This window comes from Takifugu flavidus, chromosome 19 (genome assembly GCF_003711565.1).
Source record: "Takifugu flavidus isolate HTHZ2018 chromosome 19, ASM371156v2, whole genome shotgun sequence".
NCBI classification, from domain to species: Eukaryota; Metazoa; Chordata; class Actinopteri; order Tetraodontiformes; family Tetraodontidae; genus Takifugu; species Takifugu flavidus.
This window is the reverse complement of record NC_079538.1, coordinates 7477479-7496714: the sequence shown is the minus strand read 5'-3', so window position 1 is coordinate 7496714 and position 19236 is coordinate 7477479. Positions and strand designations below refer to the sequence as shown.

The window sequence follows — 19236 nt, the reverse complement described above, 5'->3', positions numbered from 1 at the left end:
TCCCTGTTGATATTAAACATCGCACCACTTGTTTTATTATATGAAGTGTAATACTAAATGTAATAATTCTAAATAATAATAATAGATAATAAACAAAGACTTGCCCATTGAAATCAGCGTGTTAAGAGAAACACACTGGCTTTATTGATAATATTTAGAGGATAAGATCAATATGTCAGCACCCCAAAGAGGACTAATTTTAAATTTATCACTTTAGTGGTAATTTTACATATAAATCGAGATGTCACGCAGTTCTCCGAGAGCGTTGCCGTTTCCTTCACCAAACTTAATATCACTTTAATACCAAAAATAAATGATGAATGTGTTCATCTCCCTGTAGCTCATTGGTTCACTTCATGAGCGTAATCAATATTGCAATATTTTCCAAATTTCCTCCCTCTCTGTGGTGTGGCTGTGCAGATAAAAGCAGACTAATTCAAAAGATTCCTTTCATACTCATTTTAATACAAAAACAGATGATGATAAATGTATTTGCTGGATGTTTCCCCCACCCCAACAGCTGGTGAAGCTGCTGTCTCTTGTTGCAGAATGACATTTATCACCTACTAAACAACTGTTTTGTGCTCATATTTTTGTTTTATTTTGTGGACGTGTTAACATTTTTACGTGACGTATCAAAGACTGAATGTGTTCCATTTTGTATATCAAAGTACAGCACCTTCAGCATATTCTTGGTGTCTGAACACAACATGGAGGAAACGGGTGATTTTCTCCATGCAGGAACACAAGTGCACCCTCCTGAACGTGCACGCTCCGTCCACTGTGATTTCCATATGATGCTACGACATGTTGACGCGTTCGTTTCTGATGGGCCCCCCCGAGAGGCCGAGGATACTTCATTTCCACACGTGCGCCATTCCTCACAACAATATGAGCAGAGCGTGCTGGTAAAGAGATTCTCTTCCTCATTTCTGCTGCTCATCACACCCAACTTGGACTCATTCTTCCATGCTCTTATTCTGAAATTAGCAGTGACATTAACTGCATGCTGAATATCTGTTGTGACTGTGCTTTTAAATTTGCCGTTATTTAATTGGGCTTAAATACTTTTTTTTTCTTTTTTTCCTTCTTCCTCCTGGCTCCATTTTGATTAAACATGAAAATGCTTTTCATTTTTGAGATAACACTGCAAAGATTTCAGCGCAGCACGTCCTTGGGCCCTCAGAGATATACTTGTGAAGTCGGCTGAATTGTTAAACATGAAGGACGTGCAGACACACAAACACAGCTTCCTAATAGCAAATCTCCTGTCACAATAACACATTTGGGGCCAGTGATCACAGACTGGTACATAGCTGTGATAGATAATATTGCATCCTTCAGCTAGTGTGTCTTGCTTAGCGACCACTCCTGGAATTTGTGATGACTTGGACGGAACTTCCATGTACGGACCCGTCATCTCCACTTCCAACTGTGTATTTCCATGTCCTGCATCCTCCTAATTCTGCAGTCTATACTTCTTGGGTGGTGCTTCTGCTTGTCACTTATCACCATGGCAACAGCTGCAGCAGGATGTCATCGGTCACTCGAACGCCTCCCAAGAGAGGCAGAGGTTGGGGACACAAAGGGTAATGAAGGGAGTGAAGGGATGGACGAATGGACTGGGATTGTGTTAATGTTCCAAACCAGTGGGAGCAACTGGGGAATAAAAGATAAGAGCAGGAGACCACAGGGAAGGTGAGGCCTTCCTTGTGTGTTGTGTATAACTAAGGGATGTCACGTGTCCCAGGTGATTCCTAATCAGACTTTCCTAACACAATGAGGAGCAGAGCAGGTAAATGATTATTTTGCAGCCCTGGCAGAGCCACCAGACCCTGGAATCAAGGCTGTTAATATTTTATGTCTTAAAGTCAGTCAGAAACAGAAGGCAACAGAGATTGGCTCTGTTTTACAGTCTTTCCCTAGTGGCCAAGCAAGGAACAGCATAAATGTCGTTCTTCCTGACCTCCCCACGGAGTCGCCAAAGCATGGTCCAGTTCCTGCATCACCTTCGCCGACTCAGTTTGGATTCAAACACAGAAAATGGAGACTGAGCACAGTGTCTGGGCAATTATAACCAAATACAGAGGAAGACAACTCATTCCTGCAGATGCAGCAGATATAACAAAAGAGCATCACTCGTAAAGACTATTAATTTGCTGCAAAATTAGAATCTATATTGTCTGAAAGCAAACAAGAAGACAATGTAAAAGCTCTTCCCACCCCGAGGAAGTTCTTTTAAATCAACTCAGAGTTTGGCAACGGTTGCACTTTCCCAGTCATTCTACAACCGTGAACATGATTTCTTTGCTGCATTATACACAGCTGCAAACATAAAACAGAGGCATCTAATCAGAGGAACTGGCTGGACCAGGACAGCCAATGGCAGAGAGAGCAGAGATCAGGCTGCCAGAAACCACCCGCAGCTGGCTCCAATTAGTAACGCTGATATTGAGTGTGGGACAGATACTGCCGCTCATTTCCCTACAGGAAAAAGAACACAATTCTCAAGAAGAATACTGATTTGTGTAGCCGGTAAAGTTCTGAGACTGCGTTTCAAAGCACTGGATTCTGCTCATTTGCATACTCGCTATGAGAACTAAAGTCTCAGGAACAGCTTGTTACATTCTGCAGCCTTCTAAGCCAAGTGATTAATCATCATCAACTCTGCTCCTATGAAGGTGGCAGAAGAACTTTAAACATGTAGTTGGAACCAGTTCAGAGCTCACTTTAGTCTCGCTGCTGGAGCAACGACGTGGAAAATTTTCAGTCTAAAATATGCACAAACAGACTGAGCATGCTGCGATTCTCCTAAACACTCTGCAGCAGTCAATCAACGTCGCCAAAATCGTCCCCGGCAGGCGTCAAACCTTTCGGCTGAGATCGCAACAACCCAGATCCACCTATCGGGTGGACGGGACACAACCCACAATGCAATTTGTCACGACTGTTAAGCGTTTCTTTTTCACAGAATAAATTAGCAATTGCGGCTCCTGTCAGCAAAGACGCCGCGCGGCTGAATATTCATCTACGTCTGTGTCTCAACATCAGCGAGCGGAGTGTGTGAAGAGGGGGCTCGTAGTTTATCTTTGGAGAGCGTGGAAACCCACTGGTATGAATAATGAAAGCCTGCTGCTCAATAATAAATGTCTGCATGCGCACGCCGTGCAGCTGGGCTTGTTCAGTGTGAGCAGATTTTATTATACCATCTCCCATGTCACTCATTCAGAGGTAAGAGGCATCAGGGGTGACACCTAACAAGCAAAATAAACTTGTTTGGTGTTTCACCTGATAAAAAGGCAGACAAAAACTCAGACTCATGGTTATTACACAAAGTAAGGGTGGACTGTGACATCATCGTTCAACGCACTTTTGCCACGTGCATACCGACATGAAGACACCAGTTTTAAGCCCTCTGCACCTGCTTTGCCTCTAAAACGTCATTTGCATGACAGGTCCGAACCACAAATGCCCTCCATTGATGCCAGACAGTGTTAGAGTGCAGGGTGACGGTCTGTATTTGCCAGCTGGAAGAGGTCGGACTAAACTGAAAACATCATCCCTCATATTTAGATCGATGCCTGAATAGGCACCAGGGAGCCTGCGAGTAAAGCAGGTAGTAAATAAGAAAAGCTGTCTTTAAGTGGGAGCGCGGGAATACATATTTCATTATTGAAGACTTGTTTTGTCGGTGATATAACACGTCAATAGCTGTTTGGGTACGTCAAAGAAATTACAGTCTGATAAACAGACATAATCGGCTGATGGTGACGCCTCAGATGAGTTTTAAGGGCTTGCAGTTTCCTATTTGACCATTTGGTCTAAAAAAGCATGTTTCAGTGCAATACCCTTTATTGGAAGCACTTTGAGCCAGTTCTGCTGTTTCTCTGTGTTGGAACGCCAATAAATGTTTCATTAAATGTCCCATTCTCTTCTGTCCCTCTTACTCAGCTACGTGGTCCAGGTGGTGGTGGTCCGTCTGTGCCTCGCATCCACTTCCAGGCTTTTGTTGAGTGTCTACTGAGCTCATGATCCCGTCTCAAGGTTGCAGCTCTTAACCGATGCAACACAATGAAATCGACACCGATCAAAGACTCCCTAAAAATCAGGCAGCGGATCTAAAGCTCAGAGTTTAAAACCATTTTCTATAATCTCTTATTTATAAACATTACAAATGCGCCTCTGAATAATGTGATGAAAATTAAATGCATTATTTCGAATCCATCCCGGGAGGGTTCGCCCTGCCACGCAGGATACTAGCTGTAGCAACCCTGGTCCATAAAAAATGCTGACAATGCAGAGACGGCCACAAACAGCCCATTCACGGGCATTCAGTCAACTCAGAAGAACTTGGCAGCAAATGAAAGCTGGATAAGTGATGAAGAAAAGAGGGGAAGCATGGAGGATAAAATGGACCAATCCAGCAGCACCGATGGCAGCTGTGCAAACCTCTCATAGGATTTCTCTTGAGCTTGGGCACAATGTCACACACTGTTGGTTCATGGGAAATGATTCTGGGAACAAAGTGTTGGCAGGCCGGCCCGGTGATGCTTGTTGAAGGTGCCCTTGCTGTGAGGAGGCCAGAGAAAGAGCCTCAGGGTGCAGAACAGCAAGAACGACCAATAAGTTGAGGATGTTATAAGCTGCAGAGAGAACACAAGGCTGCACTAATACTTACGCAGCAGTCCCTGCCGACGAAGGAGGACATGTCTCTTTTCTCTCATGCAGCTTTTATGATAACAAAAGCAGGACAAGTGCGAGTACAAGTGGCCACGCTAACGCTCATAAATCACCACGCAGGCAACGGAGCCAAAGCATACGACTCCTGTCAGTCTGTCCGAGTGATTCAACCAGCTACCATGCTAGTGGGATAGATGATAGCCATAGATTTTTCATTATATCTATACGGGTTACAGTGTTTACAGGCTAAATGTGATTAGTATGAATAATGCTACAGATAATTATGCAGATTTAGGAAAAAAAATACAACTGAGAGTGTAGATGACATTAATCCTATGGATTATACAGGTTCTGCTAAGGTGTTGATAAAAATCTCTAAGACAGTCCTGACTACAAATAAGAAGACCAGTGGAAGGCAAGTAAGCATGCAGCCAACCAGTCTCCTCGGGCCAGTTTCCATCTATAGAAGCATCAGTGGGTCACGGAGGCAGCCGCGGGCGTGATGTGACCTGCATCTTATGACATCACAGCTCCCCCACACCATGTACCTACGCACACGCTCAAAATGCACCTGCTGTGCGGAACGTTTTCTGCATACCAAGGGAAAAAAACAGGATGGGAACACATTCAAGCTACGGCCATTTAAGACAGTGTAGACGAGATTCAAAGCAGTATTTCCAATGTGTGCCAGGTTTCAATCAGGTTATAGAAGAAAAAGTCTCCATTACGCACGCATCGAGTGTGCGCAGATTTGACCATCAGATCGGACGCAGTGTCGTCACGGTGACAGTGATCTGTGCGATAATGTGGCCCAGACAGAAGCGCCTATCGCTCTCATTTCCCCCTCGAGTGTCCTGTGTCAGGTATTGTGGAGGTTTCCTGAAAAGAAGGCAAACCCAGTTCTTCCTATAAGTATAAAACCTCCCCACAAATTCTTCACCCTGGTTTGCCGACATTTTCGGTGGCCATATCTGAAGCCTCTGGGCTCCTCTTTAATGAAAACGTAGCAGTTTCTTATCGCTGCTTCCACATGATTCCTTATTATTATCTGTCTTGGTCAGTCAGACTTTGGCTCGCCTGTTGTCCCTTTCATCACTGCACGTGCACGTCTGCGTGCGCACGTGTGAGTCATCGCGCTCCTGTCAGACAGTCACTTTCGAGCACTCTCCGTCTTGTTGAAATGAGATAAGAAACACCTTCTCAGCCTGCTCGCAGTCCATCTCTTTCCGTTCCCTGCAGGGAAACCTTCACCTCAGAAGGTTTGGAGGAGCCGGAGAAGCTGCTCAGATAAACATAGCTCGCTTGCGCAAACATCTTGAACGCCGAGAGACTCTGAAGTATTTAAATCCTAATTAAGTGTTTGGGGAAAAACATGTGCAGCCCAGATTCTATACTCACCAATTAGCCAATGATTGACTTGAGCGTGAGGTTTGGCAGTTTGCTCTATTTCTGTCAATCAGACAACCAGATCAGCACAACAGCACTGAAAACAAGCTCAAAAGGTGAAAACAATGCTGTCAATTACGCCCCAAAGCAGCACCGATGCCATTTCAATAGCAATATGCAAGCTAATCTCCAGGATGTCCTTCAATGTGTAAATTAACCTACAAATATTTTCTCATCTGTTCAGCTTGGAGCATTTAATCTAAGGATCAAAGCAGCGTCTATCCCTGTGGTAACCCAGCACCGGTCCTTCTGCCTCCTCTGTTAGAAAGAAACGTCGCCCCTGTCTGAACTCTAAATCTGCATGGAACAAAAACATCTGCTGTGATGCAAAGACACAACGTTGATTGCAAAACTGGTCGTCATCATTAGCCTCAGCGGCGGTGGTTGGCGGAGACCGCACGGCTCCTGCTTATGTAAAGTAGGACGTCGGAAGGGGAGGAATAGAGTGCGCAGAAGATACCCACTGCAGGGAGGGAGGGGAGCAAACAGAAGGAAGAAGAGGCTGAGAGATTAACTGTACGGGGAGGATAACGGACAGCAGCGCAGATGGAAGAGTGGAAGTTTTGCAGTGACGTTCCCAGCCAGCCTGTCTGTCAACACCTACCTGCCCCCCCCCATCCCCCCCACCCTCAGCAAGGCAGCGCTACATGAGCCAGACTCCCGCCCCGAGTCAGTGCAAACACTTATATAACCACACAACAGTGAAGTGACCTGTGACCTTTTCCTACACCCTAGCATGAACCCCTGTGGGTTTCATTCTTTTCAGTTTAACCGCAGCAGGAAGGCCCCCCCCCCCCCACGCCGAACTCATTTAACCGCAAACCCCAATCTGGCATTTGTCAGCCAGGGCTGAATAAAACACGCCGCTCGCACCCTTGGTGACAACTTGCATTATGTTTCACACTGTGCAGTCCGTCTGCAAGATCGCGGCCCCTCCTCCGCCGCCGGCGTGGGTAAAGGCGCTCGGCATCGCGCTACCTGCCAAACGACAGCCTCGTTATTTCTGCCATCCATCTGCTCCGTTTCGCTGGAGTCACGCGGCACCGCTTTCCCAGCTCCCCGAGATGAACCCACGCGGGTGGTTCTCCAAACGCCTCACAACATCACTGGAAGTCTTTAACGTAAATCCTTCAAACCAACGCTGGCAATAAAGTTAATAGCACAATATCATTTGGAACAGTGTGTTAGGTTGGCTAAATATGAAGGATGGCATCAAAGCTACTTCACTGAAGCACAAATAAACAGTCGCTAAAGGCTCAATTGCTCTGAAGAGCAGAAGAGGTTTTATTTTCTTTTTCCAGGATATCAGAGTCTGCTGTAAAAAAAATAAAATCCACAGTGGTCTCTCATTTTTATATCATATAAGAGTCTTGGAATGTTACGCTGTGAACATGAACCTATAAATGGTTTCATTTATAGACGCACGAGGCAGTTATGCAAGCCTCTTCTGCCTCCTGGGCTTTCTCTGCATCATCCATTCAAATATTTAGGTACAATTTATAGGTAGGCCTGTAAGAGGATATGAAAAATACCAGATTTTTATATTTAGTGTGGAGGAGGAAGACTTGACTGGTTGAACCATGGCCTCCCAGTATCTCCCATCTGCAATCCATGACCTTGACCTGACCTTTTCCTAGTTAGCATCAGCCTATAATAAGCACTGATATGACCGTTGGGTTTGACTCTTTACATATGAGGTTCCTTGCCAAGGGTATACATGAATTTCCTTCTCAGCATTAAAGATGTAAAGAAACTACGCTTTTTCTCCACTTCCGACCTCACCGTCTGAGACGGGAAAGGAGCGTAAAGCGGCGCCCTCCGATTGGCCTTCCTCCAGCACAGATCAGACCGGCTTTGTGCTTGGGGCTCATTCAAATGTGAAGCGGTGCTGGACCCCTGCTGTGGGCTGTAAATAAACAGACAAATATTGGCTTCTAATTAAAAGACAGCTTTCCTTTGCGGAACCATAGACCAGCACGGGAACATTAAGAGGCTACTTCTCCTTTTGTCTCATCTCTTCTGTTCCCTTCCCCATCTCCCCAAGCTTATTTTTTATTCATTTCCATATGAAAAAGTTCGACCACGTGCAACTTCTGCCCTCTCTTTGAACATTTAGATTTTCCTTGCTTTCCCATATTTAGTAAAGGAAGGTACTGTGTGTAGAAGACCAGCTCTCTAATTGAATGTGCATATCCAGAAAATGCAGACGGGGAGAAAAGTGCCCTGTCAGCAGTTTCTGCCATCTCCATCCATCATCGTACATCATCGCCAGGACAACCAGAGGCTTGGCTGTTTCAGGAGAGGAGAAAAGGCTGCGCAGGCGTACGAGAAGCGGAGGAAAGAGCAAAGGTGGTTCATCTTGGTGGATGTTTGCTAAACTACGGCCAAGTAAATCTAGTCAAATGCATGTTTTCAGGTCAGCTGCCTGTGCTCACACAGACGCCACCCTACTGTGAAACATCCATCTTTCTCATCACGTCCCAAATGATTCTCATTTAGGCTCGCAGCTGAGAACAAAAGGCTCCTTTTCCCCCAAATACGTATGGATGCAAGTGGCCTCTCTTTCCAAGATGACAGAAGCATTTGTCCTATATTATACCAATATTGCAAGCTTCTGCCCATTTCCTTTTATTTCTCTAGTGATTCCACCTCTGCAAATTCTCAGTCTCAAGAAAATAAAAATATAACATGAGACGACTGTTTACCAGCTGCAGCTGACAGACGTAAAGTGCCAAAAGGCCAAACATCATGGGACCAAAGACAATTCTGCTCTACGAGCCACGAGAGCTGATGTAATGCGGTGACTGACACCTTGCACGCATTCAGCCGTGGTGGCCAGGGATGACAGAAGAGGACTTTAATCAGAAAAGACGAAGTTCAGAGACGAGGATAAGTGAAAAATAACTGGTGGCACACTCAAACAAACAATGGAAGGGGATAAAGAGAGGAGCTGGTGTTAAAGCTGCGCGCTTTATCTCCGTCACGTTGTGACAGCGGCAGAGATATCATGTCAACCCTGTGAGAAACCCAGTCAACACCGTCTCTTCCCTGTGGTGACGGAGAACAAATTGGAGGTGCTGAAAGAACACAAATAGCAACCATGAGCAAAGGGTGACTGCTGGAGAGATGTTCTGCTACAAGCACTTGGAGTAAGAGTTAAAAGGTTATTTCTGACCTTTTCTGTGTGAAACGAACATCGTGTTAACTGCTTTTTTTTTGTATTTTATGCGTATTAAGAAGTAAAGGGCCATACAGGACAGAGAGAAATGGAATAAGTTTAAGAAAGCAAAGACATACAGAGAGGGAGAGTTATGGCAAAAACACAAAAGTCACAATGGAGAGCGTAAAGATGTGGACAAAGCACGGCATGAGACTGTAAGACACAAGGAGCACCAGTCAGACTGGCTAACTGAGCCCCTGGTGTCCCAGTTTGACTGGTTCACACTGGGGACAGAAGCCGTATTATCGAGCTGCGGGCACGTCCAAGAAGTAGCACAATAGCTGCTGTGTGCTGAAGCCTCTGGAGCATCCCAACAGCTGGGAGGTAGTAGTCCAACTAAGGCTCACTGTACTCCGAATTTCTTCTCTCCCTCATATCAGATGCCTTCTTATGCCAAGAAGCACTATCATATTTTCTTTGATCCTTATCTCTTTCTTTACATGCCATTATGACCTCTGTGACCCAGCGTGTCCTGTCCACCTCTGGAGAAAATGACTCAGAGGTTTTTTTTCTTCTGCTGTTGTGAGAATAGTAGTCTGGCAGAGGATCAGAGGGCTGTGCTGAAGAACCCCAGCAGGAGGTAGGCCAAAGCCATTCCATTACAGGGGACTCCAAATGACTAGGAAAACTGCAGGGGTGGCAAACTGTGCAGAAACAAACCAGAAGAAAAAAAAACCCCAAAATAAAATCTACAGTAATGTGCTCTGTTTGATTTAAGAGTTAAGATTACACCGTTTCACTGAACAAGGACCACCGTCCGAGCTGGTCACATGGACGGAATCATCAATTCTAAAGGAGGGTCGGCGAAGGGTTTTAAACCCCTCCGAAAAGAAATGATCCAGCAGTCCAACAACATGGAGAAGGTTTCCAGTCCCTTTACCACACACCTCCCAAGCAGCTTTCCCCTCAACCGAGTCACATGACAGTATAGATGCGTCTGCTGGAGACGCCGCTGTAACAGCTGCAAGGCTCTTTAGCATACCTGAGGAGCTGGAGCTGCTTCCAGAGCTATACATTTTCTATATGCATTTCCCACTGCCTTTCTATCTTATTCAAAAAGTAAAAACAAGGAGACTTGCTTTTTTTGGGTGTCTTTGTGACGCATTAAGGATCAGTACGGGCTCTCAGAGGGACTTAATGACAGACTGATTTAATCAAATATTTACATCTTCTGACATGCACACAGGATCACCACGTTTTAAATGTAGACTCGAGTGAAGATTAGACATCTAAAATGACACAGTCAAACAACCAAGCAGGTAATTTGGCTGTTCCTGTGCCCCACTGCTGCAAGCCACCATTAAACTAAAGTAAATGTTTAATGTTTTTTGAAATCCATCAGCTTTTCCACATCACCTCAGTGCATTTCCAGAGAAAGGGGAGATGATCTACAACGCTTTAACACATCTATACTGATATTTTGGGTCCTCTTACAGAGCAAAGTACAGTACAGCACAGTTATGAAAAAAATAACATTGTGCATGTGTGCACAAAAGCCGCTTGTGCTCCACTAAATTACACCGAGGGAACTTTACATGGGAACAGAGCCTGCGGTGTCAAGATCGAGTTCCGCTTTGTGATATAACAAAAAGATAAAGCTCTTTTTCTGTGATATGAAAAGGTTGTGATCTAACCCAACCTGAGGAAAGATTACAGCTAGATCCTGGTGTCGAGAGTCCACTGTCAAAAGCTGCAGACACAGCAGCACACTTTTGTCAATGGCTCTGGAGCTGAGGTGTTATTGATCACCTGCAACCTCCTCCAACTACAAGCTTCTTTTTACTTCTGCTTTTTACAAGGCAAACTCAAATTGACTATTTGGCCAGATTTACAGAGGGCAAAAGTGTTACCTGCAAAATGCCACCACTCCATTCCATCAAATGACAGAAACTGACAGGCAATGTGGTCGGCTTATTGCAAACCCTGTACAAATAACAGATATCAATACACATGCATTCATTTGTCATCACAAATGCTCAGCCTAGCTGTGAAAATAGTTCTTCATCCTTCTAGATTTCTTGCTGCACATGTGTACAAAGAAGGTTTCAAATTTCACCTAGAATGATTTTCACTGGGGTAAAGGCTACCATCCCCCATGACTGCAAACCTAGCCTGCTGGAACAAACCCCAGCCCTTATATTCCTGTGTGTCAAGCCATTTCGAGGGAAAATCAAAATCACGATGTCAGCAGATGTCTAATAGTGCTTGACAGAGCTCCGAAAGCTGCTTAGAAATGCAACATATACATATATATATTAAAAACTGTGAAAAGGTAGGACGTGTGGCATTGTATTTATAACGGAGGATAATTTCCAGGACACTGCAAACAGTGGTATACCGGCTTCTCATAAACATGATGTTCCAGGGGATAATGTGTCAAGATGCTGCAAGATTATTTAGATTTGAGCTGCTGATTATTCCTTTCCAATTTGGCAAACAGTTATATGTTTAAGGACTTGTTAGAGGGCAGAATGCTGGCACTTCCTTCGGATTTTGACGACTCTGCGGTGCAGACGCTGTCAACATTTGTCACCTGAGTGGCTGCTGGGTCACTGTGGCAATCAGAGATGGTCGCGCAGGGTAGAATTACCAAGACCCGTAAATCAGGCATTTAAAGGCTAATTTTGCATCGCGGAGACATGATTTCAGGACGGTTTGTCCCTGCAGCGGTTATATGCAATAGAATTAAAATAACGCTACCAAACAGAAATTCTTAAGTTAAACTCGAGCCCACGTGGCGTCGAAATTACCTGATATGTTTGTAGAAATGCCCCCTATTGTCTGTCCATCCTTACTGAGTAAGCGAAGATGACACCGTTTCCAAGAATTTAAATCCCCGGGTTGAGTCCATGATTGCACCGTCGCTGTTTGTACTCCTGCTGAAAGAGGCGGCGGCGAGATGCATCCAGGCACCTTTTTCCAAAGGGAATGCTGGCTTTAAGAAAAGTGGAAGAGGCGTTAATCCCGGTCAACTGAAGCGATCGATAGGTTCCAAAATAACCATATAGAGTTTTTATCTAATATATGTAATAAAATAATATTGTTGCGAAATTACTGGCCGACAAGTTGCGTTGATTTCCCAAAAATAACCCCGTTACAATTGGCCGGAATGGTACTTACCACGCTATTGTTGGGCGCGCGCGACAGCGTTCTGCAAATGTAGCCGTGCTCGTGGGAGACTTGCGCGTGGCTTGCGCGAAGTACGTCAGCAGTGTGTACGTTTAGTAGCTTAATGGACTCTCGTTTATTAGTATTGCTATATATTTATTGCATCATAACGTTAACGCAATGAAAATTCTCAAGCATAAATGTCTTATAAAGTGTGATGCATGTTGTTTTGTTTTAAAAATAAAAAAAGTTCTTGTTATTTTTAAATGAATGGGTATAGAAAAATACCAGTAGCATAAATGATCATTCGTTCCCCCCGTTCTACAACGGAAGTCCCGCCCCTCTGTTTCCGACCAGTTCACAACATTCAAGATGTCTGCCGCCATATCTTCCCTCGTTTCCTACGGGAGCGATTCTGATCCTGAAAATGATTCGGAATCTAACAAAAGCACCGAAAAAGAGGACCAAACGCACCCAGACGCCACAGCCCATCTCCAACCCTTGGAATCCGGACATACGATGTCGTTGGCGCTCCTCAATGCTGCTCCGGAGGTTCCTGTTAAAGTATGCTAACATCCCTTGCTAGCGGTAGCTTCGAGTTTAGCGTATAGAAAAGAGTGTCTTTGCAATTTGAAACTTGAAAGCCTTCATAGTTAACTACATTTTCCTCGTCATGTTAACTGTTGGCATTGGCGACCGAATTGCAGTGTTAACAGCAATATAGCGGTGTGTTTTTGTTTCCCTCACTTTTTGAAATCCGGAAGCTGATGCTGCATCATAATAATATTTGATGTTAGTTTTTCAGTTATCTGGTGAATAATTGACTCCTTGTATCTTTCAGGAGGCTGTTATGACTGGCTCATACCTGGACCCATCATTAAAAGAAGTCGCCTTCAATCCGACGTATGAAACCATGTTTTCACCAGAGGTATGTTTTAATTGGTAAACTTTTAGCAGCAGATGTTCGTCTTTGGTATAAGGTGAAAATAAAATGCTATTTAATGCCACATAAATCAGTACTGTTCATTTTATTTTAGTATTATGCAAGGTGGTAAATGTCAACTGTAAAATTCATACATACTGAATTGTACTGAATGCAAATCTTGTGGTTTCTGGTTGTTTTAAGGATTTTATGTTGTTCTGTTGTAGTTTGGCCCAACAAACCCATTTAATAACCAGCAGATGGCTGCAGCCAGGAACATGTTATCTGGTTATGCAGAACCTGCCCACCTGAATGACTTCATGTTTGAACAGCAAAGGAGAACCTTCTCCACCTTTGGTAATCTCATTTGTGACCACTTAACTTGGTTTTTAAAAATATCATTATATTGACTGCGTGACCCTCTGTCCTCTGCTAATAGGTTACGCTTTAGATCCATCTGTTGACTCCAACCAGATATCCTCTAGTAGCTTCATTGGGGCAGTAGATGAAGCTGAGAAAAATAAAGGTAATCATTTTTTACATGATTTTTAACTGATGTAACTGTAAGAACAACTTATACATACAGTTGTTTAGGAGAGTGCAAAGCATATGTTCTTGATGTCCTTTGCCAGGGCTAACTGTGTTTGATAGTGGACATAAGAAGCCAGATAAAAGGAAAAAAATCAAAGGAGGCGATGCAGAAGAGATTGACAACTTCCTTGGTCCGTGGGCGAAATACGTAGATGAGAAATCTGTGGCCAAGCCAACAGAGGTAAAGGAAAAATGAGAGATGATTGTGTCTTCCAGACAAAGATAGTCAATATTTAATAAGTCTCCATGTACTTGGTCCTATAGGTCTAATGTTATCCGTTACTCCCCGGATACTTCTATTTTACAGGAGGAGAAAAAGGAACTGGATGAGATCACAGCCAAGAGGCAGAAGAGGGGAAAGATTCAGGATGAGGCTCCAGGAGAGGAGAAAACCATCCTTCATAGTAATATATGCACATTCGGTTAAACCATTTGCATGACATAATGTGAAATAATTCACTGCTTTATCATCTTATACATACTTTGAGTTTGCAGCACATTGTTGAGTATTTGGTCTTATAGAGATATATGATAAAAACTTAAGATATTCTGGAATTTCATACTGTCTGATCTATTTAATGATGCTTTTAAACTTTTAAAAATGTGGATTCGTGATATATTCCATTTGCCAATATTTGTCGTTTCATTTTCCCACCAGTCAAAGACATGTATGACTACCAGGGCAGATCTTACCTCCATATCCCACAGGATGTGGGTGTCAGTCTTCGGTCTTCAGATGCTCCAGATAAGTGTTATCTGCCCAAGAAACAGCTTCATGTTTGGTCTGGACACACTAAGGTACGTGGGACAGGGCAAAGATTATTTTTTTGTGTTGGTATTCGTTGATAATACACAAAGATGTAATTTGTGAATAGTTACAACTTGATTCTCAGCACAATGTAGATCTGGTCTTTTCAAAGCCAGAGGAAGTGTCTGGCAATAATTCAGAATTACACAATAGAAACACCTTTTTCGTTGTATCATTCTGCTTTTATTATGCACCCTTTATAAGAAGTTCTAGGGTTAGACAGACAGACTCCCTATTAATGTGTTAGAAAAAATCCTGAATGGGAGCTGTTTCATTGAAAACAGTCTTTATGATTGAAATACAAAGACCAACCCAGGGTTATTATAAGAACTATCTCATTCAGTCCTTAGAAATGTCAGGAGAGAAGTCACTCAAGTTTTAAATTGGCTTCTATCTACTCTGTGCTCGGAACTATGACTAAAATGAATGTCAAGATAACAGATGGAGGGTGCTTTATAAACCTCGGAGAGGGAGACAATGCCAGACACAAGGTGTACTTATAGTTTCGTTTTTTTACATCATCAGTCATAATCTTCTTTTTGATTTCATAAAATCCCTAAAATTCTGATAAATTCATATATTAATGTAACTCTAGATAATACTAATGTGGTTCATGTGGCTTAAATATAGCAAAACGTCGTGAAAGACGTGGGTCACTTTAACACACATCAATAGGCGTAAGATGACTCAAAAAGTGGTATTTGACATTAATTTTCTCTGTATGTTTTGCAGGGGGTCAGTGGAATCCGGCTATTTCCCAAGTCTGGTCACCTGCTGCTCTCCTGCTCCATGGACTGTAAAATCAAGGTAAATATTGAGATGGCAAAAACACAGGTAAAATCCTTTGTTTTTTAAAGTTACGCATCAGGAACAGTCAAAAGAGTTCTTCGAGGTAACATGTGAACCTGTTTGTGTCAAATGTCTGCCCATTTCTGTTGGTATTACCTGTTGGTAATATTCATTTAATTAGCTACAGTAATCTTGTGTGTTTGTCTCCATAGCTGTGGGAGGTTTACAAAGAAAGAAGATGCATACGGACATTTATCGGTAAAGACTTGCTGTATTCACAATGTTGAAAATCAGTCTATGAAATCTGATATAATCTATACATTTAAATCGCTATTTATTTAATTGATTTCTATATTTATTATTTTCTATTTAATTTGGGGTGTGTGATCGGGAGGATGTCGGCTGATGGTCGGTGGGTCAGCTCTGTTTTTCTGAATAGAGATTGTTTGCAACTGCGGTTCTGCTGGTCGGCGCCTCAAAAAATATGCATAATTCAGCAGCCCCGGAGCTGAGTGGAGTCAGAGCCACAGGAGAGGGCATGAGATGCAGAGGACCTGGAGTATAGGAAGAGAGAATAGAGAATAGGGCTGCAGTGTCAGTGTATGTTTGAGTCTTGTTTATGTACTTCCTTCTCTCATGACATCCACTTAGTGGATAGGAAAGGATATCAGGTTACTGGGAGTATATTTGGTACCTTATTTGTGCTTTAGGTAGTAAATGTATTTATTTAACTCTATGCACTTTTTATGCTAAGGAGGAAGGGCTGCTGTAAGCGAGAAGGCGGGAGTTCAGCAGCCATGGATTTTATTAGCTTTGTGAAAACAGTGTTGCCTTCATAAAAGCCAGTTTTAATGAAGGCTGCATTTGCATTCTCCGAGCCCTCTGGGACCTTTTTCCTACAGCGGATGATGAAGAGGCGGTGTACAATGAGATTAAAATGAGACTAAAAAGGTGAAGCATAGCTGAAAAGACAGATTTTGGCATTCTAAGCTTATTATCCCCATCCTCACAACCAGCACTGACTCTCTTCCTTAACATCCTGTATTTCCCATTTCCAGACCTAACAGCCTCAGGTGTTTGTTCAATGGAAAGATGTCGATGGAGTTGCTGTAAAACGATCGTACTTATTTATTCTGTCTTTTGTGGTGTTTAGGCCACAGCAAAGCAGTGCGAGATATCTGCTTCAACAACACTGGTTCCCAGTTCCTCAGTGCAGCCTACGACCGCTATCTCAAACTCTGGGACTCTGAGACAGGTGAGAGCCACCATTTAAACTCGATCTGGCAAACCAGTATTTCCTGTGAAGTCCAGATGTGCCACTGGGTGTTTTTGTCTCCGCAGGCAAATGCATCTCACACTTCACCAACAGGAAGGTCCCGTACTGTGTCAAATTCAACCCCGACGAGGACAAACAGAACCTCTTTGTGGCCGGGATGTCAGATAAGAAGATTGTTCAGGTAAAGTATGTGGGTTTTAACCATGTTTGTGTAAATCCTTTGTCCAGAGCTGCATGAAACAAATCTCAGAGTCATTTCCAGCATGGGTGTTTTTAGAGGAAGTGCTGGAAGGAGTCAATAATCACTGTAGGCTACCAGCATTCGATCACGTCTTCCAGCATGATAACAGACACCCATCATCCATTAACCCTGCATTGATAGCTCTGCTGGCTACTCTTGGAACATGAAGAAGCAGCTATTTTCAGAGTCAGACTGCGGCTTTTCTAAATGAATATTCAGTAATGAAAATGACACAAACTTTCTTTTAATTGACCAGATGAACAGAAGTCCTGGAGCTTTCTGGCAGCAGTATCTGTGTTTGTCTTTAATTATGCAGCACCTTTTTGCGTTGCAGAACAGATGGCTGCTCCTGCAAGATGCCAAAAGCTACGATTTAAAAATAAAAAAACCCTAAAAAAAACTAGATGTAAAACTGTTTGAATAGAAGCGTGTGTTTGTTTGTTGCCAGCAGGCTGATCAGTGTGGTTGTCTCCTGTGTTTTAATGTTTCCTGTACATCACCAAGCACGAGTCCCTTTCCCTGCTATAATATTATTTATTTCATTAGCTGTTCTTGACTGCGGACTTTTTAATTCACCTCTTCTTCTATTCCAGTGGGACATTAGGACAGGCGAGGTGGTGCAGGAGTATGACCGTCACCTGGGAGCCGTCAACACCATCACCTTCGTGGATGAAAATCGTCGATTTGTCAGTACATCAGATGACAAGAGTCTTCGTGTGTGGGAGTGGTAAGTGACATTTAATAATACATATAAAAATGGGTTGGTTTTTTTTATGAGCAAAGCTAAGAACAGCGCCCTCTGTAGGTCGGGCTGTTTTTGGCATTCTTCTGTCTGGTGTTCACAGTGAGTTCAACGTAACTGTGTTTTTCCAGGGACATCCCTGTGGACTTCAAATACATCGCAGAGCCCAGCATGCACTCCATGCCGGCTGTGACGCTTTCTCCCAATAGTGAGTGCACCGAACCATCACAGCACAGCTGGAGAGAAGAAAGCTGTTGTAGCAGATTTTAAGTTGTTGCAGTTGTATGGGTAGTGGGGGGTGGACCTGTTCTTCTAAAAGTTTTATGTGCAGACATGCAACGTTTACTGTCTGAGCGGTGTTATCATCCACCATGAAGTGTAACTTATTTAAGATCTGTTTTGTCTCGTCGGTTTGTTTTAAACACCAGGTAAGTGGCTCGCCTGTCAGTCCATGGACAATCAGATCCTGATTTTTGGGGCACAGAACCGCTTCAGACTGAACAAGAAGAAGATCTTCAAAGGTCACATGGTAGCAGGGTATGCCTGCCAGGTGGACTTCTCCCCAGACATGAGGTAATCTTTACAGCATGTAAGATAACTGCTATCAGTCTGCAGCTCAGCCAAACAAGCTCCAGACGCAATTAACGTTTATTTATCTGTCAATATTTCCTCTTTCTGCCAGTTATGTGGTGTCTGGAGATGCAGATGGAAAGCTGAACATATGGGACTGGAAGACCACCAAGCTTTACCACCGGATCAAGGCTCACGACAAGGTGTGCATCAGCGCCCTGTGGCATCCGCACGAGACCTCCAAGGTCATCACCTGCGGGTGGGATGGACAGATAAAACTCTGGGACTAGACCTGTCAGAAGGTGGGGGGGCTGTGGAGTATGGACCGAAGTGGTCCACTGAAGATGAAGAGCTGGTTGTCCCTTGGGTGAAAAACCTGAAGAGCAACAGGGCTGGTATCCAGTCCCACTGTTGGAGGGTTGTTTTCTATTCTGACAGAGTTCACGTAGGAGGAAGTTCTTTTTTATTTTAAATAAATGTTTTGATGTCTGAATTAGCTCGCGTACCAGTGTAACGGGGGGGATTGTCAATTGTATGCCCATGTGGAAATAAACATTCTGTACATTTTACCTTCTTTCCTTAGATTTTCCATCGTCGCTAATGTAAAAATGCACGGCCCAGGAAACAAACGCTAGTGTTTGTTTCCTGGGCCGTGCATTTTTGTTCCAATATTCATCTTTCAAAGGTTTTGTTGTGGGCAGTCCGGCTGTAGCCTGGCTGCCTCACGCAGCTGTGAGCTCAACTGGGATCAGACTGTGATATGAGGGTGACTCAGAGGCTGACCTGCAGCTAACAAAGCAGCGTTATGAGGTGGCTGCAACAGCTCTGCACCTCCAAGCTAAG

The 19236-nt window shown here is 43.6% G+C and overlaps 2 protein-coding genes across 5 annotated transcripts in view; one reads left to right on the top strand and one right to left on the bottom strand.

Moving 5' to 3' along the window:
- wasf1 (WASP family member 1) overlaps positions 1-12709 on the bottom strand; it is a 30166-nt gene extending 17457 nt beyond the window's left edge. Inside the window, exons 1-2 of one of the 4 annotated variants that reach the window (XM_057016214.1) lie at positions 12467-12709; positions 12097-12281 (exon numbers count right to left, since the gene is read on the bottom strand). The gene's annotated coding sequence lies outside the window, so the exon portion shown is untranslated. The remainder of the gene's footprint in view (positions 1-12096; positions 12282-12466) is intronic. The other 3 variants (XM_057016210.1, XM_057016211.1, XM_057016212.1) reach the window with 3 other exon arrangements.
- An 87-nt stretch (positions 12710-12796) lies between these two features.
- On the top strand, positions 12797-18962 carry cdc40 (cell division cycle 40 homolog (S. cerevisiae)). Its single transcript, XM_057016209.1, has 15 exons — positions 12797-13018; positions 13296-13382; positions 13604-13733; positions 13816-13902; positions 14009-14148; positions 14275-14371; positions 14626-14765; positions 15508-15582; positions 15777-15822; positions 16718-16819; positions 16906-17021; positions 17675-17808; positions 17955-18031; positions 18252-18396; positions 18506-18962. The coding sequence occupies exons 1-15, from the start codon at positions 12827-12829 to the stop codon at positions 18681-18683; spliced, it is 1746 nt and encodes a 581-aa protein (XP_056872189.1). The 5' UTR covers positions 12797-12826; the 3' UTR covers positions 18684-18962.
- Positions 18963-19236: the final 274 nt, after the last annotated feature.

What these genes read in the sequence shown, in the direction of transcription:
- cdc40 (XM_057016209.1), top strand. Translation starts at nt 12,827, where the DNA reads ATGTCTGCCGCCATATCTTCCCTCGTTTCCTACGGGAGCGATTCTGAT. An exon ending in CAGATAAGAAGATTGTTCAG is followed by an intron (nt 17,022 to 17,674) that starts GTAAAGTATGTG and finishes CTTCTATTCCAG; the next exon opens with TGGGACATTAGGACAGGCGA. An exon ending in TGTGACGCTTTCTCCCAATA is followed by an intron (nt 18,032 to 18,251) that starts GTGAGTGCACCG and finishes TTTAAACACCAG; the next exon opens with GTAAGTGGCTCGCCTGTCAG.